The sequence below is a fragment of the Colius striatus genome, chromosome 6 (assembly GCF_028858725.1).
Source record: "Colius striatus isolate bColStr4 chromosome 6, bColStr4.1.hap1, whole genome shotgun sequence".
Taxonomy (NCBI): Eukaryota; Metazoa; Chordata; class Aves; order Coliiformes; family Coliidae; genus Colius; species Colius striatus.
This window is the reverse complement of record NC_084764.1, coordinates 34,819,978-34,844,958: the sequence shown is the minus strand read 5'-3', so window position 1 is coordinate 34,844,958 and position 24,981 is coordinate 34,819,978. Positions and strand designations below refer to the sequence as shown.

Here is a 24,981-nt window from a genome sequence, read left to right as displayed (position 1 = left end):
CGAAGAGCTGGCTAATTATGTTCTGAGGAGTTTAATTAGCATTATTGGCATGGGAGATGGGAGGGCGGCCCTGGGTGTTGGAGAGGGGTTAGGCTGCAGCACAAACCCTCTATCAGACACTGGAGAATCTGCATGCCTCACCAAAAACCATCGAATCAGGAAGGAGAAAATGAAGAGTCTCCTCTGCCCAGGGGGAGCAAGGCCTCAGGAAACACCCCCCAGGCACTGGGAGAAGAGGCAGCAGCTCTGGGCTCAGGCTATGCCTTCCAGCCCCAGCACTCCCTGCACCACAGGGCCTCACAGTCATCATCACCTTCCCAGGCTACAGGGTGATGCCCATGCTGGGCTTCTCTGCTCTGGAAATGGGGGAGCTTTTTTTAGGGGAGGGGTAGGGGCCTTGCTTAGCAGCCTGGCCAGGCCTAGTGTGGCGCCACAGTGAGCTTTTAAACTAAACATGAGAAACAATGTGCCCTCATGGCCAAGGCCAATGGCAGCCTGGGGGGCATCAAGAGGAGTGTGGGCAGCAAGTTAAAGGAGGTTTTCCTCACACCCTACTCTGCCCTGGTGAGGCCTCATCTGGAGTCCTGTGACCAGTTCTGGGCTCCCCAGCTCAAGAGAGACAGGGAACTGCTGGAGAGAGGCCAGCGCAGGGCCACCAAGATGATCAGGGGACTGGAACATCTTCCTTATGAGGAAAGGCTGCGGGATGTGGGGCTGTTTAGTCTGGAGGAGACTGAGGGGGATCTCTTTAATACTTAAGAGTACCTAAAAGGCATGTGTTGGAGGATGGGGCCAGTCTTTGTTCTGTGGTGTCCAGTGACAGGACAAGGGGTAATGGGCACAAGCTGGAACACAAAAAGTGCCACTGGCACAGGAGGAGAAACTCCTTTGGTGCTGAGATAAGGGAGCCCTGGCTCAGTCTGCCCACAGAGGGTGTGGAGGCTCCTTCTCAGGAGGTTTCCAATCCCCCTGGACACGTTCTTGTGCCCCCTGATCGAGGGGAACCTGTTTTAGCAAGGGCTTGGTCCGGATGAGCTCTGCAGGGCCTTTCCAATACCCACCATGCTGGGATGCTGTGAATGGCCCGTGGGGATGCTGGTGCCCCTCTGTTAGCCCCATGCAGTGTTGACCCCCACCCTTCCCACTGGGACCACAGCTGCTCAGGAGGCTGAGCAGAACCCCAGGACCTCCCTAGGTCCTACAGGTCGGAGAAAACTCCAACCACCCCACTTTGCACTCTTCGCTGTGCATGGCCACCTGCAACCCTTACTGTGGCCACCTCCCTGGTCCTACTTCTTTCAGGAGCTTAATCCCAGTGACAGATCCTTAAATTCACCCGTGTTTCATCACTCACTCAAGCCTGGGAGCATTTAGAATCACCAGGAGTCCCAGTAATGCAAACAACTGTCACTTTATTGTCATTTCCAGCCGTACCGCAAAAGGCACACAACGAACTTCATTGGTACAAAAGATTTTTGCTGTGGGTTGGTTGGGGTTGTTTTTTTCGTATAGTTTTCCTTGTGGGGTTTGATTGTTTGTTTGTTTGTTTGTTTAGGGGTGGGTTTTTTTTGCAACACAGTCACTGGCTCTCCCATCGCCCTGACGGGAAGATCCTTTCACAGAAAGGACTATTTCGTTCCTGCAGACAGATAGCTCATTATCGCAGGGGGAGAGGCACGAAGGGCACGGCCACCCAGCCCCCACGTGGCCACCTGCACAATAAATGGCACCTCTGTGTGCCCCCCCCCCCCACTCCCCAGCACGGCCCTGCCAGCTCAGCTCACACATCACCACTCCTGCTTGCCCAGGGGGAAGCTGCATCACAGCCCCTGGCATTGCTCCAGCCCTGGCTGTGACACTTCAGCCTGGGATAATGGGGTAGGGGTGGGCAAGAGAGGGAAAGACCCTGGTCTTGCTGCCTGTCCTGATTCTTTCTGAACAGTGTCGAGAGTTTCTGTACACAATTTACTCCCTTGCTCCCTCCAGCTGTGTGTTTCTGCAGCGTACTGGGTGAGGGTGCTGGGGAAGGCACCCAGAGGGATGCCAGCAGGATCACCCCCCCACCTCATAGGGCTGGTACAACGGGGAGAAAAGAGGCTGGGGATGAATTTAGGGGGTTTTTCTGCCCGTACCAGCCCTTCCTGGCACACACACACACACACAAATCCCCTGGCACAGCATAAACCAGGCCGGGGATGGGGGGCTGCAGCTGGCAAACTCTGGCAAACTCTGGCATCCCATCCTTGTGCCCACAAGAGCGATTTTTGGGGTGTTTGCTGAGGTCCTCCCAAAACCTGTGACCAGGGCACACAGCCCCAAGGCCCCAGGCAGCATCTCTCAGCTGCCCTGGGCAGCTTTAGGAGGGATAAAGAGAGGCTTCAGGGGTCACCAGCCTCCTGTGGTTGGCCACCACTTGGCTACGCACATTATTTTCCCCTAATATCCAAGATGAAGTGCTGGGATAAGTGCTGTGGGGATGGCAGTGCCTGATGCTCCCTCCCCTCACAGCTCCCACATCCCCATCACACTGAGGTTTCTTTGCACTATGCTCCTTTTCTTTTGGTACTAGCTCCCCCTTCTCAGCTCCCTCCCCCAATATTTCTTATAAAAATAAGATTGTGCTTCTTTATAAAATAATAATAGTTTGTTTGTTTGATAAGAAAAGTTTCCAGTTTAAAAAACAGGTGGCCTATCAAAATATGGCAAAACTTTGTCTGTCAATCCCTAAACTCTAATTAAAAACACAGACTAACAAGGCATTGTGCTGTGAATATTGGCTGCTGTAATGCTTGACCCCCCTGAGTACCACTGGCAAATACCACACCTGGGCAGGCTGCTTTCCCTCAGGCACGCTCAGAAGCCACCCTTGGGGTTTTCTAGCACATCACCATCATCCTTTTGCAGAAATATTCCAACTGTAAAAAGACTTGAAGATGCATGAAAAAGCCTCGGTGAGAACCACAGGAGCCCGTGCCAGGAAGAGCCACACTCACAAGGCAGTTGCATAAAGATACTTCTCCAGAGGAAAGTCTTATTTTCTCACCTTGGTGCTTAGAAAGAAAACCCACAATATGATTGTTCCCATGGTTCATTACAGAAGAGAAGCAGGTCTTTTCTATCAAAAGGTATTTTTAGAGTAGAAGTAAAATGCAAATGGGTCTATAAGATCCAGACATATATAAACATACATACCTTGATATATTTATATATGTAATCTCTACCTATTCCAAGTTTGGGATGCATTATTGCAATATCCTTCCAGGTGACTTACTCTTTTCCATCCTCCTTTGCTTTTGGTTTCCTTGGGCGGGGTTGGTGCAGGGTTATTTTTTGGGAGGGTTTTGTTGCTCTTTTTTTATCTCTTTGTTTCTCAAAAAGAATGAAATCCAAGCTGCAGATGTCTCTGCGAGCTCCCAGCTGCCACGGCCTCGCTGGGACCAACCGCTCTGGCCTCACCTCCGGCACGTGTTTTTGGAAGAACCGGGTTTGCCGCTCTGCCGCAGCAGCTGCTGGCTGGGCCGTCCATCCCCCCTGCCCCAGCTGCTTATTGCTGAATTCTCTCTCCCCATACTGGCCTGTAGGGTATTTATTTACATTTCTTTGGCTTGACTGGAACACAACAGTCTGGCACTTTCTGTCTCAGGTGTCGGTTGCCACCAAGGTGTCATGGATGGGGGGGGCGAGGAGGAGAAGAGGCCGCTTTGCCATGAGGCAACAAGAAGCCACGGGTCAGCTTCTGTGAGCCCAAACGAGTTGTGCTTCTCCCAGTGGGAATAAACCAACTTGTGTTTGGCACAAACTCATCTGGGAGAAGCAGGGGAGCGCCGGCAGCACTCACCGTGCCTGGGGCTCTCCATCCCGCCCGCCGTCGGGGCCGTCCCGAGGGCAGCGGTTGCCACAGCCTCAGCTTGCAGGGGGTGGGGGGATGGTGCCGTTGATGGCCCCCCGAGGCAGGCCAGGGAGCCCCAGCCAACCTCCTTGGTGCTCAGACGACGAACTCGGGGACTTCGTCGTGGGTGAGATCCAAGGAGAAGTATTTGCTGGTTCTTTTGACGGGGAAGGTCTCCTGGATGTTGATGCACTGCTGGGCCAAGCAGCCGTTGCAGTAGAGCCCTTCCTCCTCCAGCCCGTGGGGGCAGCCAAAGGTGTAGCTCTGGGCTGTATCCTGGCAGAGGTTGGCCAGCTGCAAGAAGTCCTTCTGGTAGAGCCGAATGTCGTCCAGGCTCAGGCTGTGCCGGTCCGTCGACGTCTTCGGTTTCCTGCACGTTGTCTGGGCAAAGCAGAGAGGGGCCTCAGGACGAGGCAGGGAGGCAGGGGCAGGGGGGAACCCAAACCCACAGTGCCCACAGGGCTCTGGCTTTCCCCAAAGCTCCGCCAGCACCACTTACCTGTGGTAAGGAGTCAGTGCTCTGCCCTCGGAGCTTCACCACCGTCTCCGAGGAGCTGGAGGTGGAGGAGCTGATCTCTTTCACAATAAGCCCTGTGTGGAGGAGAGAGGAAGGTGTGAAGACCTTGGAGGTCTTCAAGACCCACCTGGACGTGTTCCTATGCGACCTCATCTAGGTGACCCTGCTTCTGCAGGGGGGTTGGACTAGATGATCTCTAAAGGTCCCTTCCAACCCCTACCATTCTATGACTCTCTTAGGAGAGAGTCCACGTGTAGTGCCCCTAGTGGCTTGCCCTTGCTTGGCACCTTGACTTGATGAGGTGTCTTCACTCCAATGGCTCCAATTGCAACCAGAGTTGCCTACAAAGTATCCCAAACTTCCACCAAAACAGCATCTGAAGCCGTCCCCAGGGAGCCTGGCATCCCAGAGACCTCCCAGTAGCTCCCAGCAGAGAGCTGGAAATGCGGATGACACTGTGGCCACAGGCACAGCTCTGGAGAAGCCAGGCTCGTGTGTGTGGTAACAGTACCCGTCCACACAAGAACAAGCAAGGGGTTGTCATGACAGCGGGGTCTAGCAATTGAGAACATTGCTGAAATGATGTCCATCACCCACAGGGAGCTCCTGCCACCATCCCCTGGTATCTACACAACCAGGCATGCCTGGGCACACCCCCTCTGCCATGAGGAGGCTGCATGGAGCACCAGCCCTGCTCAGAGTAAAACCTGTGCCTTTGCCAGGCAGCCCCTTTCTTCTGTAGCTTCACCAAATTTGTCCTATCTCTCCTTCAACACACTGGGTAAATGGTGTCCCAAATGGGTGCCTTGGGCTGGTTTTGTGCTGCCTGCTGAGGTGAGGGAGCCCTGGCCAAGGCTGTCCAGGGAGGGTGTGGAGGCTCCTTCTCAGGAGGTTTCCAAACCTGCCTGGACACGTTGCTGTGCACCCTGATGGTGGGGAACCTGCTTTAGCAGGGGGTTGGGCTGGATGAGCTCTGCAGGGCCCTTCCCACTCCCACCGTGCTGGATTCCATGATTCTGTGAAGGCCAAAGGTGTGACTGGTGCTGGGGAACTGGGACTGAAAGCGGCGGCCCCTTACCTGAGTGCCCGTTGAACTTGCGTGACAGCAGCATGTCCTCCGTGATGTAGACGCACATGTCAGGGCTCACCTCCATCTCTCCAGCCTGCTCCAGCTCCCGGGGGTCATCCACCAGCATCTCGATTTCTGCGGGCGAGGAGGAGGAGGAGGTGGGACAAGTCACTGCCGGGCACCTCCAGAGCACCCTCCCACCCCAGTCACCCGCAAGAGCTGTGTCAGGAGCCCTGTGCCGGGCTGGTCCCTCACCATCATCCTGGGAGTCCTCCTCCAGCCGGTCCTTGCCCCCGCTCTCCACCCCAGAGGTGTGGGAGCTGCCGTGGCTCGTCATGGAGCTGCACGTCTTCAGCTTGCGGTGGGCGCCGGCACCCGAGAAGGCATCCTCGGGCCCCATCTCCCTGGGTTTGGGGTCGGCCTCGATGCCCGAGGTGTGGGAGCTGCCGTGGCTGGCGGTGGAGTGCCGGGAGAGCCGCTTGTGCCGCGCGCTGCCGGCGCTGCTGCCGCTGGCCCGCGACCGCTTCTCCAGCTGCTCCATGTCCAGGTCCAGCGTGTCGCTGATGTAGGACTCGCGGTACTGCTTCTTCTCTGCGAGGAGCACCGCACACCGTGGGCATGGAGTGAGCTGTGGCCCTGCCCCTCAGGCTGCCCTGGCCACCCCCCAGCACCCAGGGGCAGCTCGGGGGCTCTGGCACCTGCACCCAGTGTGGTGGCACACCGGGACCCAGCCCTGGCCTGGGAGCACTTGGGCACAGTGGTGTGGGCAGCTTCAGACTTTGGGTTCTGTGCTCCAAAGGAGGATGAGGAGGGAGAGGAAGGAGAGAAAAAGGAAAAGGAAGAGAAAGAAGATGCAGACAACAAAGAGGAGGAAGAAGAGGAAGAGAAGAAGAAAAGGAGGAAGAAGAGGAGGAGAAAGAATAGGAGGAGAAGGAAAAAGGAGAATGAGAAAGGAGATAAGAAGGAAGGAGGGAGAAGATAAGGACAATGAGGAGGATGAAGACGAGGAGGAAGAAAATGAGGAGAAGGCAAAAAAAGAGGAATAGGGAAAAGAAGAAGAAGAGGAAGGAGGAAGAAGAAGAGCAAGAAAAAGAGGAGGAAGAAGAGGGGAAGGACAAGGAGGAGAGACAAGGAAGGATGAAGAGGAATAGGAAAAAGAGGAGAAAGAAGAAGAGGAAGAGAAAGAGGGAGATGAGAAGAAGGAGGAGAGGAAAATAGATGAGGGAGGAAAGAGGAAGATGAGGGGGAAGATCTTACACTTGCACAAGAGCTTTCTGAGGTTGGAGATGGGATGTGGGGCACTGAGAGGTGCTGCACTGGGACACTGGGAGGAACTGGGTCATCAGGGAGCATAGCAGGGCTTGTGCCCACCCCGAAGCAGCCGAGGGGGCCTACGGGCATCCAGCCTGATCAGGGGAGAGGGGCCGAGGGACCAGGGGGACAGATCCTCCTGCCATGCATCCTCCCACGGGGCTGGTACCAGCAGGAAAGCCCAGTGGAGGCCTGGCACTGGCAGGATTTGTTCCCGGGGCGGGTCACTTACCCTCGTTCTCCTCCAGCCTGCGGACCTGGCGCAGGACAGGCTGCAGGTTCATGTAGAGCCGGTGGCTGCTGCTGAGCAGCTGCAGGAGGTGGCGGGAGCGCAGCGGGCAGCCCGTGTAGTAGATGAGCTTCCGGGCCGAGGGCAGCCCATCTGGCAGGATCTCAAACTTCTTACCCTACATGGCAGAGGGGAGACATCAGCTCCAGACCAAAAAATACCCAAATTTCTTGTCCAGTCTCAAGATGCAGCCCATTTATCACCCCCCAGCCTGCAATCACCCTCACTGAATCATAGAATTGTTTGGCTTGGAAAAGCCCTTTAAGCTCATGGAGTCCAAGCCCTCCCCTCACCCTGCCCAGCCCACCACTAACCCATGGCCCTCAGCACCTCAGCTCCACGGCTTTGCAGTAGCTCCAGGGATGGGCACTCCCCCACCTCCCTGGGCAGCCTGGCACAGGGGCTGACAACCCTCTTAGGGAAAAAGCTCTTCCTCAGCTCCAATCTAAACCTCCCCTGGGGCAAGTTGAGGCCGTTTCTTCTCATTCTGTCTTTCATTACTGAGGGAAAGAGACAGATCCCCACCTTACTCCAGCTCCTTTTCAGAGAGCTGCAGAATCATCATGTCTCCCCTCAGCCTCCTCTTCTCCAGACTGAACACCCCCAGCTCCCTCAGCTGCTCCCCATCACACTTGTGCTCCAGCCCCTTCCCCAGCTCCGCTGCCTGGCTCTGGACACACTCCAGCCCCTCAGTGTCCCTCTGGCAGTGAGGGGCCCGACACTGACTGAGGTCTGTGCCACACTGCACTGTGCCTGAATCAGAGCTCAGGAGGGACACAGGCAGACCTACTCAGGCTGGGGCCAGTGGCACTCACCACAAACACCAGTTTCCCCACGTTTGTCCAGGGGAAGTCATAGAGCAGCTGTTTCTCTTCATCCAAATTCTGCAAAGAGAGAAGGGACGGGCCAGGCTGAGAATGTAAGCAGTGGGCAGGGAGCCGAGCCATCACCCTCTTTCAGCTGCCTACCTGGAAGATCTGGATGCCCCGTGTTGTCAGCCCCAGTGTCAGGGAGGCTTCCACCTCCCTCTTGTCCTAAGGGAAAAAAAAAAATAGGTGGTTTTAAATATAGGATTTGCAGTATGAAGTGGATAAATTTGTCCCCCCAGCTCAGGTATTGTCCTGTAGTCACCCCATCTCTTGTGCAACAGCTGCACGCCGTAGCTGCCAAATTGATCATAGCATCATTTAAGTTGGAAAAGGCCCTTAAGATCATCCAAGTCAAACTGTTTAATTAATGGTGCACACACATTTGCTGGCCACATCTTCTAACATCTACCCCAGTCTCACTCCCAAGCATCTGCCACCCCGTCACCATCAAAAAACAGACCAGCTGAAGAGAGCTGGAAAAGCACTCAAATCGCAGAATCCCAGACTGGTGGGGGTTGGAAGAGCCCTGCAGAGCTCATCCAGCCCAAGCCCCTGCCAAAGCAAGATCCCCTCCATCAGGGGGCACAGGAACGTGTCCAGTGGGTTTGGAAACCTCCTGAGAAGGAGCCTCCACACCCTCCCTGGGTAGCCTGGGCCAGGGCTCCCTCACCTCAACATCAAAGGAGTTTCTCCTCATGAAAACCTCATAAAACTTGGGAAGGGCCTTCAGAAACAGAGATGGGCCACTTTTACAGTTGAGCCCAACCTGCTCCTACACTGGCATCCTGTGCTGTCCCAAAGGCTTCTCCTCTTTAACTTAAAGATACTAGAAAACAGTTTGCAGAGCACCAGCTCCCAGAAATCAAATCTCTTTGTCACCAGAACAAAAACCTAGCATCTATTTCTTTATGAAGTGATACTAAAAAATAGAATCCCAGAAGACCTGGAGAAGGCTGGAGAAGAGGAGGCTGAGGGGAGACAGGAGCACTCTTTGCAACTCCCTGACAGGAGGTTGTGGTGAGGTGAGGGTCCAGCTCTTCTCTCCAGTAATGAATGATAAGACAAGAAATGGGCTCAAGTTGCCCCAGGGGAGGTTTAGACTGGAGTTGAGGAAGAACTTTTTCCCTGAGAAGGCTGTCAGCCCCTGTGCCAGGCTGCCCAGGGAGGTGGGGGAGTCCCCATCCCTGGAGCTATTGCAAAGCCGTGGAGCTGAGGTGCTGAGGGCCATGGGTTAGTGGTGGGCTGGGCAGGGTGAGGGGAGGGCTTGGATCTGATCTTAAAAGTCTTTTCCAACCAAAATGACTCTATAGATTCATTAATTCTATGAAAGCTCAGGGCTGTCTCCTTGCACCCCAGGAAACCTCTTACCTCTCTGAACTTTCAGTAAAAAAGCAGCAACCTTGAATCCATAGCCCAGGCCAGGCCTTACCTTGTACAGCCTGTAGTAGTGCACAGCCACGTCATCCAGCCGAACAGCCTCCTTGATGTACTTCAGGTGGGCCTCAGAGGCTGTCAGGGCAAACTGATCCTTGTGCATGTTTGGGACATGCTTCAGGATGTAGTCTTTGCCCCTCTTTGCAACCACCTGTTTAGAGAAGAAGAGAAGCTCGTCCAGGAGAGCTGCTCCGTGCTCTCACAGGCAGCAGATTTCCAGGGAAAAGGAAAATTGGAGTGATGGGCTCTGTTTAAGAGACCTGTGAGCAGAAGAGATACAGCAGCCAACAACTTCTCATTGCCAAAAGTATTTCCCACTTTTTCCATGTGCCCTTCCTGTGGAGCTCACATACCCCCGTGCCAGAGCAGGGACAGCCACACAGAGGGTTCTGTGTGGTTGGGGTCACGGCTCCCGGGACATTTCTCCTCAGTGACACGTGCAAAAAAAAAGAGAAGCTTTGCAGCTTTGGGGAAAACCCAGAAAGTGCCTGAAGAAACTATTCTTAGTGTTCCCCTTCCTGGCATCTGCTGGCAGCCCCAGCTGTGGGTGCCACAGGGAACAAACAGACTTAGTTTTGGGTACCCCCCAGGTGCTGGTGCTCAGCCCTTGCTGTGGGGAGCTGGGTCCCTGCCGAAGGGGGATCCAGCTGGGAGCTGCCTGTGCCATAAGGAACAGCTCCTTCCTCCACTCCTGTGCAAAGGCATCACTACACCATCAACCCAGCTCTGCCTGACGGTCAGAGGTGACAGATGTCACCCTGTCCCCTGTCTCAGGTTCCCTCTAGGACCATCCCAGCAGCTGCCTACCCCTAAGGCTGCCATCAACAGAGTGGACACATCTTTCTTATTGGAACAGTTTTCTTATGAGGAAAGGCTGTGGGACATGGGTCTGTTCAGCCTGCAGAAGAGAAGTCTGAGGGGGAACCTCATCAACACAAATACCTAAAGGCTGGGTGTCAGGAGGATGGGGTGACATTTTTTTCTGTAGTGCCCAATGACAAGACAAAGGGTAACGGGCACAAGCTGGAACAGAGGAAGTTCCACTGGAACACAAGGGGAAACTCCTTTAGTGTTGAGGTGAGGGAGCCCTGGCCCAGGCTGCCCAGGGAGGGTGTGGAGGATCCTTCTCAGGAGGTTTCCAAACCCAGTGGACACATTCCTGTGCCACTTGATCGAGGGGAACCTGATTTAGCAGGGGATTGGGCTGGATGAGCTCTACAGGGCCCTTCCAACCCCCATTATTCAATGTTTCTATGATTCTACAACACCAGCTTACAAAGGGCTGAGAAGCCCGATAATGGGGATGTGATGATGGTGGGGCAATAATGTGATGGTACACGGGGAAGCCCCAGCAATGGCATGGGCTGCCCCAGAACCATACTGATCCAAACCCTCTCTCCTAGCAGCTATTTACAGCCTCATAGTTATCAATATTTCATAGAATCCCAGAATGGTGGGGGTGGGAACGGCCCTGCAGAGCTCATCCAGCCCAACCCCCTGCTGAAGCAGGTTCTCCTCGATCAGGGAGCACAGGAACGTGTCCATTGTGTTTGGAAACCTCCTGAGAAGGAGCCTCCACACCCTCCCTGGGCAGCCTGGGCCAGGGCTCCCTCACCTCAACACCAAAGAAGCTTTTCCTTGTGTTTAAGTGGAACTTTTTGTGTTCCAGCTTGTGCCCGTTACCCACTGGACACTACAAAAAAAGAAGTGTCACCCCATCCTCCTGACACTCACCTTTTAGGTACTTGTAAGTGTTGATGAGATCTCCCCTCAGCCTTCTCTTCTCCAGGCTGAATAGCCACAAGTCCCACAGCCTTTTCCCCTCACAGAGATGCTCCAGTCCCCTCAGCATCTTGGTGGCCCTGTGCTGGCCTCTCTCCAGCAGTAACTTGTCTCTCTTGAGCTGGAGAGCCCAGAACTGGACACAGAACTCCAGATGAGGCCTCACCAGGGCAGAGTAAAGGGGGAGGAGAATTTCCCTCAACCTGCTGCCCACATTCTTCTTGAAGCCCTCAGGATGCCATTGGCCTTTTTGACCTCAAGGGCACATTACTGGCTCAAGTTATTAACAACCCAGACTGAGCCGGAGATGAGGAAGCAGCAGCAACGCCGGCGGGGCAAGAAGGCTCCGATCAGCCCATCCTCAGCAGCCTGACGGGGGTTCAGCTGAGCCTTGAGCAGAGATCCCATCACAACACACTTACCCAGGCAGGGAAATAGGCTTCGGGCTCAAAGTACTTCCCGTAGTGCTTGTTGCGTTTGAAGTCGCCCAGGTCGGCCTGGAGGGCGAAGGCGGTGAGCAGGAAGTAGGCCTCCTCGCGCAGCGCGCACTGCGAGTGCAGCACTTGCTTCCGCAGGTGCCAGTAGTAGTAGTAACGTGCCGTGCGGTCACTGCAGGGAGCAGAGGAGAGAGGGGAGGAGAGGGGAGTCAGAGGGACAGACACTCACGATCGAGACCAATGGTGGGAGACGACCCAGCACAAAGCTTCCTCCGGGTGGGAAACTCTTACAGAGGGAGCAGGGAGGTGTTTGCTGCCTTTCCCCCCGTTTGTTAAAGCCAGGGTTCCCTTTAGATGGTGAAAAACTGCAGCTGCTTCACCCTGCTGAAACTTCCAGGCCTCCCACAGGCAGAACAGACCCCGCAGAACTTGCAGATGCCACCGTGTCCCCACATGCCCAACACCCTGGGAATCATTTATTCCCTGTAAGGGCACTTGAAGCTCCCACCGGGCCAAAGGCACACACGGGAATTAAAATCACACCATGCCACGGGTTAAACTGTGAAGAAACCCTCTAAACACAATGTCCCCAGCCCCCTAAAAGGCTCTGTCATCACGCAGGTGTCCCCTGTGCACAAACAGGCGCAGCTTTTGTGATGCCAGCAGCACCCTGGGCTGCTCCCCCGCCAGCCCCTCGCCCGCCGCAGCGCCCGCACCCTACCTGATCAGCCTGCCGTTCTCCACATAGTACTGCACACGGAAGTGGATGATCATGGGAGGGCCAAACTGGTCGATCCCCTGGAACAGAGGAGATTTTGAGGGCTCCTGCAGAGACCAGGGCACCACCCCTCATCCCCTCGCCTCAGCTCACCCAGGACAGGCGTGTCTCAGCCACTCCTTGCCTCCCCATGGGGTGAAAGACACAGGGAAGAGTTCTCTCACCAACTACAACCACATTTTCCCCTGCATTAAGAGTTCAACATCTATTGTTCCTCCCCCCCAATATGGTGAGACATGAAGGGGATTTGGATGTAAAGAAGCAGGCCCCCAGGGGTCCGCAGCCCCCACTGCCACTGTCCCTCCCTACGCCATCTCCCACCAGTCCCCATCTCAGTGCTACACCAACCCCCTTGGCACGTTGCATTCAAATAATTAAAAGGTGCTCTGTAGTGGGAGAAAAAAACCCTCAACACTTGATTTTAGAAACTAGAAAAAAGGGACACCTTAAAAATTCTGCTAAGTATAAGGAGATAGAGGAAGAAAATGAAACCCCAGCTCCAGAGAGGGGAGCACAGAGGATGCCTACCCAGCTGGGGCCCATGGTGACACATGGGATGACAGCCAACAAGCATCATCTGGGTTTCACTGATTTTGCACAACCCCCTCCCTGCTCCCTGCACTGGCCAACAGCCATGTGCCCCCCACCGCCACCCCTCAGCTGCCTTCCCGTGTCCTGGAAGTGACCTGCAACGGGGACAGAGGTGGCCTTACTGCCGTCAGCTCTCCATGCAAGACCTCACCGCTGACCTTGCTGGCCTCCTTCTTCCACTCCTTGGGGCAGTACTTGTAGAGTTTCTGGGCCAGGTCCATGTACACGTGCTCATTGTCTGGGTGGGACAGAGGTGGCATCAGATTTCCCCATGTGTCCCCTACATACCAAGAAGCCCAGCCCTGCCATGCCAGGTGGACGATGGTGGGGTCTGTAACCTCCTCATCACCTAACAAGAGGCCTCCAAAGGGCTGGGTAAATTTACACCCACTTTTGGGTGACCACACACTCCCTATCCAGTGCATCCCACTTTGCTGAGCCCTGATGGCACAGCCTGGATCAGCCATCGGCACCAAACCCACAGACTAAGCCCCTCACTTAGAATCACAGAATCATTTAGGTTGGAAAAGACCTTTAAGTTCATGGAGTCTAAGTCCTCCCCTCACCCTGCCCAGCCCACCACTAACCCATGGCCCTCAGCATCTCAGCTCCATGGCTTTGCAATAGCTCCAGGGATGGGGACTCCCCCACCTCCCTGGGCAGCCTGGCACAGGGGCTGACAGCCCTCTCAGGGAAAAAGTTCTTCCTCAGCTCCAATCTAAGCCTCCCCTGGGGCAACTTGTGACCATTTCCTCTTGTCCTATCATTCATTACTGGAGAGAAGAGATCAACTCACACCTCACTACAACCTCCTGTCTGGGAGTTACTTACTCTGTATGACGCTGAGCCCAAAGAGGTGACAGTCCTTCAGCCTCAGGAGGTCACACACCTGCACCAATAACTCATGGCACAAAATCTTCACCTGCAAAAATAAAACCCCACACAGGGTCACCACAGCACCGAACCCCCACTGGGTCCCCGAGCAGGCCTGGGAGGTGACAGCCTGGGCTGTGGGGCTCAGTGTTTCCATGAGGCAAACATGGAAGAACCCAAAAGCGTAGTCCCTCCTGGGGCGGGACACAGAAGGGACCTCAGGGCAGCATCAGAGCAGTGAGAGGTGATGGAGACCTCACTGCAACTAGCTTGGCACTAGGGAGATGGTTTTGGAGGAAACAGAATATTGGATGGTGATGAATTAAAAGATATTAAACATGAAGGAATTTCCCTTTCAGTATTACAGCCAAATCAGAGCCAAACTCTCTCCTCTTATTTGCTGAGGTACACGAGGCTGATGGATGTGTGGGGTGAGGCCTGAAGGAGGAAGGGCTGCTCGCTCCTCCTCGTGCTACCCCGTGGGATATCATGCAGCAGGTGACCCACTGAAAACCACAGCCAGCGAGGCAAGAAGAGGCAGGAGAGCATAAAACCCATCCATAGCCTTCAGGGGGAAATAACTCCTGTGCATTCCTCTAGCAGGGCGAGAGCGGGCAGGCCCAAAACTCAACCCAGAAGCCAAACCAGAGCTCACAAACACGCCTGGGTGCAAGCCCCTGGGTGTGATGAAAATGTCAGCGCTCGGGGGGATCTCCTGTCCCCATCCCCCCGCCCCGGTGCTGCCGTACGTTGATGATGATGTTGAGGGAGTCGTCGTTGGGGAGGAAGATGCAAACGCTGCGGCGGTCCTGCATGACTCTGTTGTTGTGGAAGGGCAGTTTGTTCATCGTGGTCCAGGCTCGGGGCGGGCGACGGGCACCTCACCGGTGGGCCAGGGCGGCCTCGGTCCCCGTGGGCGCCATCCCTGCGGGCGAGAGGAGAGCTGAGCCCTGAGCATGGCACCTCCCCAAGCTGCCATCCTTCCCCCTCATCGTCACAGCCCCCTGAAACCTCCCACAGCCACCACACACCCCAACCCCAGCACTGCTGTTAGGGCAGCAGGGGATCTCAGCTGTGCCCCAAAACTCTGACCCAGCAGTTTTATTCCCCCAGCTTGGTCTTTCCAGAAAATCCTCTGGAAAGGCTTTCCTGGCAGAATTAGAAAACCCTAAAAGTCTGTCTGCTGGGAAGCAGCCTGCTTGTGTGGGAGAAGAGTGGTGTGGTGGCAGCAGAGAGGTGAGGGGCTGGTGTGGGGTCACACAGCAGGACCCTTCCAGCATCATCCCCTGCAGCTCCAGGTCTTTGTGGGGTTAAATCAAACAGCCCAAGCACTAGCAGTGATTTAGAGATGGGAATCCTCTCTCTTGCCATTTCCCAGCCTTCAGCTAAATCCATACCAGGCCCACTAACCTCAGGCAATTCCTCTTTTCAAGAGCAAATATGCCTTTCTACCCCATAATCATCCCCAGGGACACTAATGTGTCACCATGAGCAAGGATCTTTAAATTAGTTCACCTTTTTCCCTAACCCACAGAATCATGCTGGCACTGAGGCCACTCTAGTGGTTCCCTCTTCACCAAATATTTGCTTTGGTCTACAGGAAAATGCTGCTGGCTTCCAAAAGTGTTGAACTTGCAGGTTTGTGCAGCATGAAAAACAGTGCCCGGAGGTGACTCTGTGTAAGGGAGCAACTAGAGGTTTGCAGCAGTGGGGAAATTCAGGGGTGATGCCTTTGGGTTTGGATCACTGAGGCCTCCTGCAGCTGTGCAGTGTGGCCATGCACTGCATCTGTGCATCATGGCTGCACCTCCTGCCCAGGCATTGCATCCATGCACCATAGAATCATAGAATCATTTGGAAAAGACCTTTAAGATCATGGAGCTGATCCTCCCCTCACCCTGACAAGCCCACCACTAACCCGTGGCCCTCAGCAGCTCCATGGCTTTGCAACAGCTCCAGGGATGGGGACTCCCCCACCTCCCTGGGCAGCCTGGGACAGGGGCTGACAGCCCTCTCAGGGAAGAAGTATTGATACACTTTTTTTCTGATGCCCTTGGCCTTCTTGGCCACCTGGGCACACTGCTGGCTCACGTTCAGCTGCTGTTGACCAACCCTTCCAGGGCCTTTCCCTCCAGGCAGCTTTCCAGCCCCTCTGCCCCAGCCTGGAGTACTGTGTGGGGTTGGTGTGGCCCAAGTGCAGGACAAGTGCCCTTGGCCTTGTTAGACCTCATTCCATTGCCCTCAGCCCATCGCTCCAGCCTTGCCAGGGTGCTTTGAACACCCTTCCTGCCCTCAATCAAATCTACACACCCACCCAGCTTGGTGTTATCTGCAAACTGACTGAGGGTGCACTCAATCCCCTCATCCAGATCATTGATAAAGATGTTAAACAGAACAGGCCCCAACACCAATCACTGATGGCTCTCCACCAACCGGACCCAACCCCATTCAGAGTGGAGCACTGTGGCCATGCATTGCTGCTGTGCATGGCATTTGTACATCCCAGCCACGCATTGCCTTTGTATGCTGTGCCTGCATGTCACAGCCATGCCAGCCATGGCTGGCCCTAGCAGAGAGTGCCCAGCAAAGGCAATGGACTGCTTTAAAGGTTCATTCAAAATCTCAGCAGAGAATAAACCAGGGTTGCAGGCATTTGGCAAACATGCTTGCCATGGCCAGATGCCTGGCAGCTCTCCAGCACCGACATGGGGTTGGGCATGAAGCGACCTGCATGGGTCAGGAGAGCAGCCATGTCCTGGGGCATCCCCAGAACCTTTTCCACCCGTCTCCCATCCAAAACTGTCCTGCAGCCTAACAGCTGCACCAGAGCATCTTCCCACCACAGCCCCATGGGCTACAGCTGCTCAGAACTACCAGCCACCGGCACAAACCACCCCAGGCTTGAGAGCTGGACAGAGAAGAATCTCATCACCAAGGCCAAGTGCAGTCCTGCACCTCGGGAGGAATAACCCCATGCATCAGGGCAGGCTGGGGATTTACCTGCTGGAGAGCAGCTCCAGGAGAGGGACCTGGGAGTTCTGGTTGATAACAAACTAAACACGAGCCAGCAATGTGCCCTCATGGGCAGGAATGCCTATGGCAGCCTTGGGGACATCAGGAAGAGTGTAGCCAGCAGGTCTAGGGAGGTTCTACTCCCCGATACTCCACCCTGGTGAGGTCTCATCTGGAGTTCTGTGTCCAGTTCTGGGCTCCCCAGATCAAGAGAGACAGTGAACTGCTGGAGAGAGGCCAGCACAGGGCTACCAAGATGCTGAGGGGACTGGAGCATCTCTGTGAGGAGAAAAGGCTGTGGGACTTGTGGCTGTTCAGCCTGGAGAAGAGAAGGCTGAGGGGAGATCTCATCAACACTTACAAGTACCTAAAAGGTGAGTGTCAGGAGGATGGGGTGACACTTCTTTTTTTGTAGTGTCCAGTGGGTAACGGGCACAAGCTGGAACACAAAAAGTTCCACTTAAACACAAGGAAAAGCTTCTTTGGTGTTGAGGTGAGGGAGCCTTGGCTCAGGCTGCCCAGGGAGGGTGTGGAGGCTCCTTCTCAGGAGGTTTCCAAACTCGTCTGGACACATTCCTGTGCCCCCTGATCGAGGGGAACCTGCTTTAGCAGGGGCTTGGGCTGGATGAGGTCTTCAAGGCCCTTCCAACCCCCACCATTCTGGGATTCTATGATTTCTTGGGAAATCCATCACCAGGAGGTTATTCTCTGCTGTCAGCACCACAGCATCTGCCCTGCACACCCAGGGCCTTGCAGAATCCCTGACATGGAAATGAGGCAGCCGATGTGGAGCGAATCTCTCCTCCACCACAGCCTCTGCACCAAGCCCAGGATCCCTGAGGAAAACACCTTCTTAAAGCACTTGGTAATGAAATTAAGTCTTCAGGGCACTGGCAAAAACTCTGGTGTCACAGCCCATCACCTCAATGCCTTTAAAACCAGGCAAAGGATGGGTATCAGGCCCCACCATGCAGCTTGTGTGGCCCCAGGAAAGCTTCCCCATGGCATCATGCTGCTCTCGTCATTCCAAGGTTGCTTATCCCCATGCCAGTCAATGTATTTCCTCCTCTCCTTGCAGCCTGAATTGGTCCCTGGGCATCGGGGATTAAAACACACAAGCTGGCATCAGCTGAGCACAGGCATCATGGGGACAGCACGACTGGAGCCAAAAGAAACATCTCCCCCATCAGCAGCTCTGCAGGACCCCACCTCTGAGAGCAAGCAAAACACCAGAAGAAAAAGAAAAACCCCACATATTCCAGTATTTGTACAGAAAATACTTCAGTTCCTGCTGCTGAATGGCAACACCCCATCAGATGACCACACAGGGCACCATAGGAGTGGCTGGTGGCTTTGTGAGACATACCCCCTCAGCTCCAGGAGCTTCCCAAAGGGCAATGGCAGCCCTCTGTGAGCTGGAGCCACGGCAGATTTAGCGAGCAGGCACAAAAAGCCCTTTCCAGGGTGATGTGCCTCCAGCAGCCTGGGCCAGATGCCGGCAAATTCTTTCCAAGCATCTGCTGCTCATTCCTACAATGTCAGCTTTGATTCCCCGGGACCCCACGCTGCTGCCCTCCACATCTCACTTCTGCTCCGGCACAAACGCCGACATGAGGCATGAACATGTCGGGCTCTGAGCTGGAAAGAGCCTGGATTGCAGGGAAAGCCTCCCTAGAACGCCATGTCAAGGGGGGACACAGGTCCCCCGAATGGGAATCACCACCCTGGGCAGTTTTGCAAGGGGTTTTCCATCTGGAGAGCAAAGCCAGCTGGAAAAAGCCACTGGGAACAAGAACTCAGGCACAGATCAACCTCCACAGCACTGGGAGATTCAGCTGTGTTTTCCCTGCTCCAGGGAGAGCAGCTGAAGTCCACAGCAAGGCACTGCAAACACCTTGTAACTCGGGGGCTATGCAGAGAAAACCCCTCCACAATACCACCTCCCTCCCTCACACCAACACCATGGGACAAACCCTGTTACAAAGCTCTGCTGTAAAGAAAACATCATGCAATCAAGCTGCGGGCCAGCCCAGCTTTGGGGAAGCAGCTCCGGCTGTGGCTGCTGACTCGGCGGGGGATTTGTTCAGCACAGGGCCTGAGAGCAGGCAGAGGTTGGGCCCCGTTCAGATAGAGGTGCTGCAGCAGAGTTCCAGGCTCTCATAGGAAAGACAAATCTGGACGCAATTCCAGGCTTGGGGATTTAACAGTGCTTGAACTTGCTGGCTGAGGTGGGTTTTGCTTCCAAAGATGCAAGAGAGCAGCTTCTGTGCCTGCAAAGTGAGGCTGGTTTGCGTGTTCAGGGCTTCTCCCCCCCTCCACGTGTTTAATGACATTTAAAAGAAGCGGCTGAGTCTCCCTGCCCATGTTTTGGGGCCAGGTTTGTACTCTCATGGCCCCCACTGGACCATCATGGTGTCAACCACTCAACCCAACCACGACCCCCAGCCCCGCAGACAGGTCCAGCCCCCTCGTTCATCACCCAAATTCATCTCTCTCTTGCCAAAATATCATTCCTCTTTTAAAAATTCTGCCTTATCAGACATCTAACCCACCATCAGGCCTTTGTCCCAGCCCTCAACAGGGGCGAGGGCAGGGCTTCAGCACAGGCCTCACACAGGCACAGGCTGTCCCGCAGCACGAGGCTGCCCAAGGTGCAGGGTGAGATGGGAAGATGAATTCACAGGGCAGGAATTTCTTGTTTTGAAGAGTTTAGAGTGGGTTTTACCCCACATCACAGGGCGCAGGTATGCGTGAGCTGTTATTACAAGTTTTCAGGCCGTCACTTCATGCAGCTTCTACTAACCCAAAAGCCAGATTAATTCCTGCTTGCGGTTGCCCCGTAATTAAAATCGTCTCCAATTCTTCATGAACTCAACAGTTTCCTCCTAATGAAGGGAGGCAGATGAAAGAGACCTTCACTGGGAAAAAGGACTCGGTTATAAATATTACATTACTTCATCCACCACAAAAGCTATTTAGATGCTGGAAACTCAGCCTGGGCAGCCAGGGGCCAGCCCCACCAGCTACCCCCAAGCGCTGGAGGTGTCCAAAAAAGCCTCTGCAAGGAAGGTTCTCCCCAGGAGCTCACCCGTCTCCACCTCTGCAACACCCCTCTTCCTCCTCCTCTTCCTCCCTTTGGCTGCAATGGCAACGGGACAACAGACACGGGCAGAGCGGGTGCTGGGGACACGTGAGGCCGAGCCAAGCGCAGCAGCCCAAAAATGGGATAATGGCCCCTCTGTCCCCCTCCTATTCACATTGCAGCTGCGATTGAGCCCTGAGGGATGTCACATCAGGGCACTGCGAGACACATCAGCTGAGCCACGGCCTCTCAGGAAACCGCTCCCCCTGCACATCCTTCTGCCACGCTCCGGCCTGGGAGCACGGATCTCCCATCCGCCCGCATCTCACAGCTACCCCACGCCTCTTCATTCCCTGGCTCTGGCACACTACAATGTAAATAAAGTGGCCTGGCCTCCGCTGAGGATGCACACGGGAATGGATTTTGCCTGGCAAAGGCTCCAGCGAGGGAGGGCCAGCGCCTGCTCTTCCTCTTCTGCTGCTGAACCAGCCCTTCCATTTTATTTCCTTCCGGAAAACTTTGCCCCGAGCCTTTGGGATCAGAGTAGTATCACAGCAATATCAGAGCATCTAGTTGCATCAAGACTGGGTTGGACAGAGGGCAAACGTGTTTAGGACACTCCAGCTCCCTCATCCAGCTCTGGCTCCTGTCCCTGCTGCGTCCCTGAAGGCTTTATGAACCAACCAAGCAACGAGCCCCAACCTCCCAGCACTCAGGTGCCGCTGCTGGGACCGCAGGCATCGCTCCGGCGGACGCAGGCAGAGGTGAAGCATCACCTTTGCTCCCCTCTCCGTGGGCAGGCTGCAGCCCACCCTGGCAGCAGCAGCATTCCTTGGAATGTAGCCCTGGGCCTTGGCTGTGCGATCCCTGGACCACAAAGCAGCCATAAGGGCTGTGGTTGCCATCCCACATCCCCGTGCCACAGGCAGCACAGCCCAGAACTTCCAACCCATGGACTTCTCTAATAAAACCCCTCCAAGATGCTCTGGCCCTGGGCAAACCCTTCCTTCCATGGGGGAACATGCTTTTGGGGAGCCCCATCTCCAGCATCCTGCTCCCAGGCACAGTCCTGTACATGGGATCAGTGCCCAAACCCATCCCCGCTCTGGGTGCTCGTGGGAAGGAAAAATTAAGCAGCTCCATTTTCTGCCAAAACGCCCATAACCATGGTTTGAACACTCAGAACTCCCTCTGCCCCCTCTGCAGCCCAGAGCATCCTCACCTCCAGCGCCAGATCTGGCAAAACAAACCCAACCCAAATGCTGGTTTTTATAATCCCAGAGTGAGCAGAGGGGGATTTCTCTTCCCCCGGCGGCACCGCTCCCTGCTTCTCTGTCTGGGATTGTTGCTCAGCCATGCCAGAGCTTCCACAAACCTCCCTGGCCCAGCAGCAATGGGGAAAAGCTCTTTCTGCTTGGGTTTTGTTTTTAAAAAAACATCCTCAGCCCACTTTTCAGACAAGGGGGAAAAAAAAAGAACCCGGCATAAAACTCAATTAAGAAGCAGGCAGATATTTTAACCACCGCCATCATTTGTGTACTCCATCTGGAGTCCAAAGGCTGCTTTTTTCGGTTTTTTTCAGCAGGAGGGAGCTGACATCATCTTAATTTGAAATTCACATTTATTTTTACATCTGGTCTGAATTAATCTTTTTCAGCGTACTGACTTTCATGTAATGGAATAATTGCTTACAGACTCGGGGTTTAAAGAGCCTGAATAAACTCAGTTTAAAAAAAGAAACCCCTTTACAAAACGATAGTAAAAAGCCAGTACCTATAACCAAACCCCACTACGCCTTCAGGACTGGGAGTTTGAAACGAAACAACATCGCTTTCAAGCAAGAGAAGCTCAGATTAATCGTCAAGAATGGAAGAGGGCGAGCAAAGCCCGTGGAAAAACACCGAGCCAAACCAGGCCGGGAATCAGGCAGAGCAGCAAAGCTCGGCGTGCCCAGCAAAGCTCGGCGTGCCCAGCTCCATCAGCACCCCACCAAAGCAGCTCTGGAAAAGCAGAGTTTGGCTGAGAGGGAAAAACATCCTATGAGCAGAAACACATTGGCCATGAGCAGGAAAAATGCTGCTTGAGGACGGATGGTGAGATGACAGCAAATGTGGTGGGAGGCTGGGGGCACGGCGAGGACGGGCACTGCCTTACTCCCACGGGTAAGCCAAAGGCCATGGGAGCACCCAGCATGATCCTGGGCAACCTCAGCTCTGTCCTGGCAAACCTCAACCCCGATTTCCTCGCTGTCCCCAGGGCAGGAGCTGAGCTAAAGCCCAATTTAAGAGCTGTGTGGGCTTATCCTCCCCACTTCCAGAACCTGGTGAGGCTTTGTATCCCTAGTGCAAGATCGTCAGTGGCACTATGAGGTACCAGCTTGCACCCTGAGCCATGGCACCCCCATGTCTGGCCCATGGGTGAGGGGGACTCATCGACAACAGGGTCTCACAGGTGATTGTGACCCCCTCAAAACCAAGACAGTCCATGGCTGAGGGGATCCTTGAGTGAGGAGCCCCATGGATGAATGCAACCCACGGAAAAGAGGTCTCACAGACAAAACAAACCCACGGGTGAGGGGGTCCGGGGGTCAGTGTGACCCATGAACAAGGGGTCCCATCGGTGGGAGGATGTGCAGGCGAGTGTGATCCAGGGGTGAGGGATCCTGCAGGCAAGAGGACCCATGGGCGAGCATGACCCAAAGGCAAGGGGATGCGTGGGCAAGCGTGACACAAGAGCAAGAGGTCCCACGGGCAAGGAGACTCACAGGTAAGTGTGACCCAGAGCCCAGGGGGACCCATGAGCAAGTGTGACACATAAGCAAGGGGTCTCACAAGAACAGAGACCTGTGGGCAAGCGTGACTTATGGCCAAGAGGATCTGTGGGTGAGCGTGACCCATGGGTGAGAGGCCCGTGGGTGAGTGGGGCCCATGGGCAAAGGGGTCTGTGGGCGAGTGTGACCCAGGGGGATGAGGATCTGTGGGCGAGCGTGACCCAGAGGGACAAGGATCTGTGGGCGAGTGTGACCCAGGGGGACGAGGATCTGTGGGCGAGTGTGACCCAGGGGAGAGGGGATCTGTGGGAGAGTCTGACCCAGGAGAAAGGGGACCCGTGGGCAAGTGTGACCCACGACCAAAGGCACGGGTCCAACAGGCAAAGGCTCCCGTTGATGAGTGCGACCCGGCGGCGAGGGGTCCTGCAGCCGAAGGGACCCGTGGGCGAGTGTGACCCCGGGCGCAGCCCGCCGGCGGGCGAGGCCGTGGCCGTGGCCGTGGCGGGGGGAGCGGCGGGGCCGCGGCGGGGGCGGGCGGCGGTCCGGCGGAGCAGCCCGGCCGCTGCTGGGCTTCAGCTCCCGGCGGGCGGGCAGAGGAAATGACTCGCATTCCTGCAGCCGGAGCCTCTCGCACTTCTCCGGCACCACAACTCATCCCCCAAGCGCAACAAGCAGCCGCGCCGGCCCCACGCCACCCCGCAGCGGGCCCACCCGCGGCAGCGCCGCGGGGCTCCGTCGAACCGGGCCGAGCCGAACCGGGCCGAGCCGAGGCCGGGGGCCGAGCCGAGGCGAGCGGAACCGAACGGAGCCGAGAGCGCGGTGCGGGGCGCCGGGCGCGCACCTACCTGCGGCTCCGGGGACCGCGGCGCCTGCCCAAGCTTGCCGAACCGAACCGAGCCGAGCGGTGCCGAGCCGAGCCGTGCCGAGCCGAGCCGTGCCGTGCCCAACCCAGCCCAGCCCAGCCCGCCGCCCCCGCCCCTTCTCGGGCCGCAACGCCCCGAGCGGCACCGGCACCGCCTCCCGCCTGAGCGCGGGACGGGGAGGGAGGAGAGAGAGGACCGGGCGGCCCCGGGGAGGGGTCCCGAGCATTGGCCCCGGACGGGGTGCGGGACGCTGGGTATGCCCCCGACCTTGGGGGGTGCCATGGTCCCGCGGGGAACCGTCCGCGGCGTTCTTGAGCTGTTCCCGAGAGGGGATCGCAAACTTCCTCGGGGAACGTACCCACCCGAACGTACCCAGGGAGAGGGGCCGCACATCCTCCCGGGGGCCCGGGCATCTCCCGGAGAAGGGGCTCACGCGTCCCCCGTAGGGGACACGGCACCCCAAGCACCCCCTGCAGCCGGTGTCCCCAGCCCCGGCTGTGTCGCTGGCAGTACTTATTAGTCAAGTTGAGGCGGGAGCAGAATTAGGGCCGAGTTAAAGCTCCCACTGCTGTCCTCACAGCTGGATCAGAGGTGAGCTGGATGAGCCGCCGCTCAGCGCACGGAGCAGAGCTACCGCACGCACGGCTCGCTCTCCATAGGTGACCCAGCATGGGATTAGCAGCAAGCACCACCATAAATTAGCAGCAAAGCATCTCCGAGCCTCTCCTTCTCCAGAAATGCCATCTGGCGAGGCTGTTTTCGGAGCAGTTATTTATTCCTCACTTTTAAGCGTCTATAGGCATTTTTCGGGATGACCTGCGAGGCCGGCTCTGCCCCCGCAGTCTCTACGAGGCTCCAGGAGAGAACAGCCGCTTGTTCCCAGACCTAAATAAAGAGCAGCTCTGCTGTGAATACCCTGACACTCATTTCTGAAATCTGTTTGCAGCTCAACAGATCGTGCTGGCTAATTACATTGTGCGAGTGCGTGGTACCGGCACTGGGAATCCAACGCACTGCTCTCCTCATGGGAAAAAAAAACAGGGCTGGAAAACCTTTGGCTTAGGGCTTGTTCTCACATTCTTAGCCATGCCACGGGATATTCAGAGAGCATTTCCACCCAGCAGCTCGCTCCTGCTCGAGTTGTACTCCGTCCCTGCTAAGCCATCTGTGCCGAATGCCATGGGCATCATCGCAGCTGAGCAGGGACCACCACTCTAGACAGAAAGGTATTTCTTAATCCCCGCCCAAAACCACTCCTCCTGTAGAGAAAACAAGGGGGATAGCCAGGTAGATAGATGCCAAGCGTGTGGCAGAGCAGCCGCTTGTTTCCTTTAAATCCAATTCATAAACCATTTTAGCGCCGTGGCCCTGTCACTTTGTGTGTTGCTGAGGAGGATGAGTCAGTCCTGCTGAGC

The 24,981-nt window shown here is 55.7% G+C and overlaps 1 protein-coding gene across 3 annotated transcripts; it reads right to left on the bottom strand.

The window, feature by feature from the left end:
• Positions 1-1,392: 1,392 nt before the first annotated feature.
• Positions 1,393-23,662, bottom strand: FRMD6 (FERM domain containing 6). 3 transcript variants are annotated; one of them, XM_061998477.1, is made up of 14 exons: positions 23,549-23,662; positions 14,589-14,764; positions 13,798-13,888; positions 13,062-13,204; positions 12,319-12,395; positions 11,583-11,769; positions 9,374-9,529; positions 8,044-8,109; positions 7,891-7,959; positions 7,019-7,193; positions 5,731-6,066; positions 5,485-5,610; positions 4,389-4,480; positions 1,393-4,270 (listed from the first exon to the last, which is right to left on the bottom strand). In XM_061998477.1, the coding sequence occupies exons 2-14, from the start codon at positions 14,685-14,687 to the stop codon at positions 3,986-3,988; spliced, it is 1,902 nt and encodes a 633-aa protein (XP_061854461.1). In that variant the 5' UTR covers positions 14,688-14,764; positions 23,549-23,662; the 3' UTR covers positions 1,393-3,985. The 3 variants fall into 3 exon arrangements, with proteins under 3 accessions (XP_061854461.1, XP_061854462.1, XP_061854463.1); XM_061998478.1 differs by having other exon boundaries at positions 13,089-13,204; XM_061998479.1 differs by having other exon boundaries at positions 13,125-13,204.
• Positions 23,663-24,981: the final 1,319 nt, after the last annotated feature.

Bases quoted from the DNA above. Each gene is read 5' to 3' on its own strand.
- FRMD6 (XM_061998477.1), bottom strand. From the start codon at position 14,687: ATGAACAAACTGCCCTTCCACAACAACAGAGTCATGCAGGACCGCCGC. The intron at 11,770-12,318 runs GTAGGGTGCGGG...TGCTCCCTGCAG, and splicing joins GAGAACGGCAGGCTGATCAG to TGACCGCACGGCACGTTACT. The intron at 6,067-7,018 runs GTAAGTGACCCG...TGCTCCTCGCAG, and splicing joins CAGGCTGGAGGAGAACGAGG to AGAAGAAGCAGTACCGCGAG.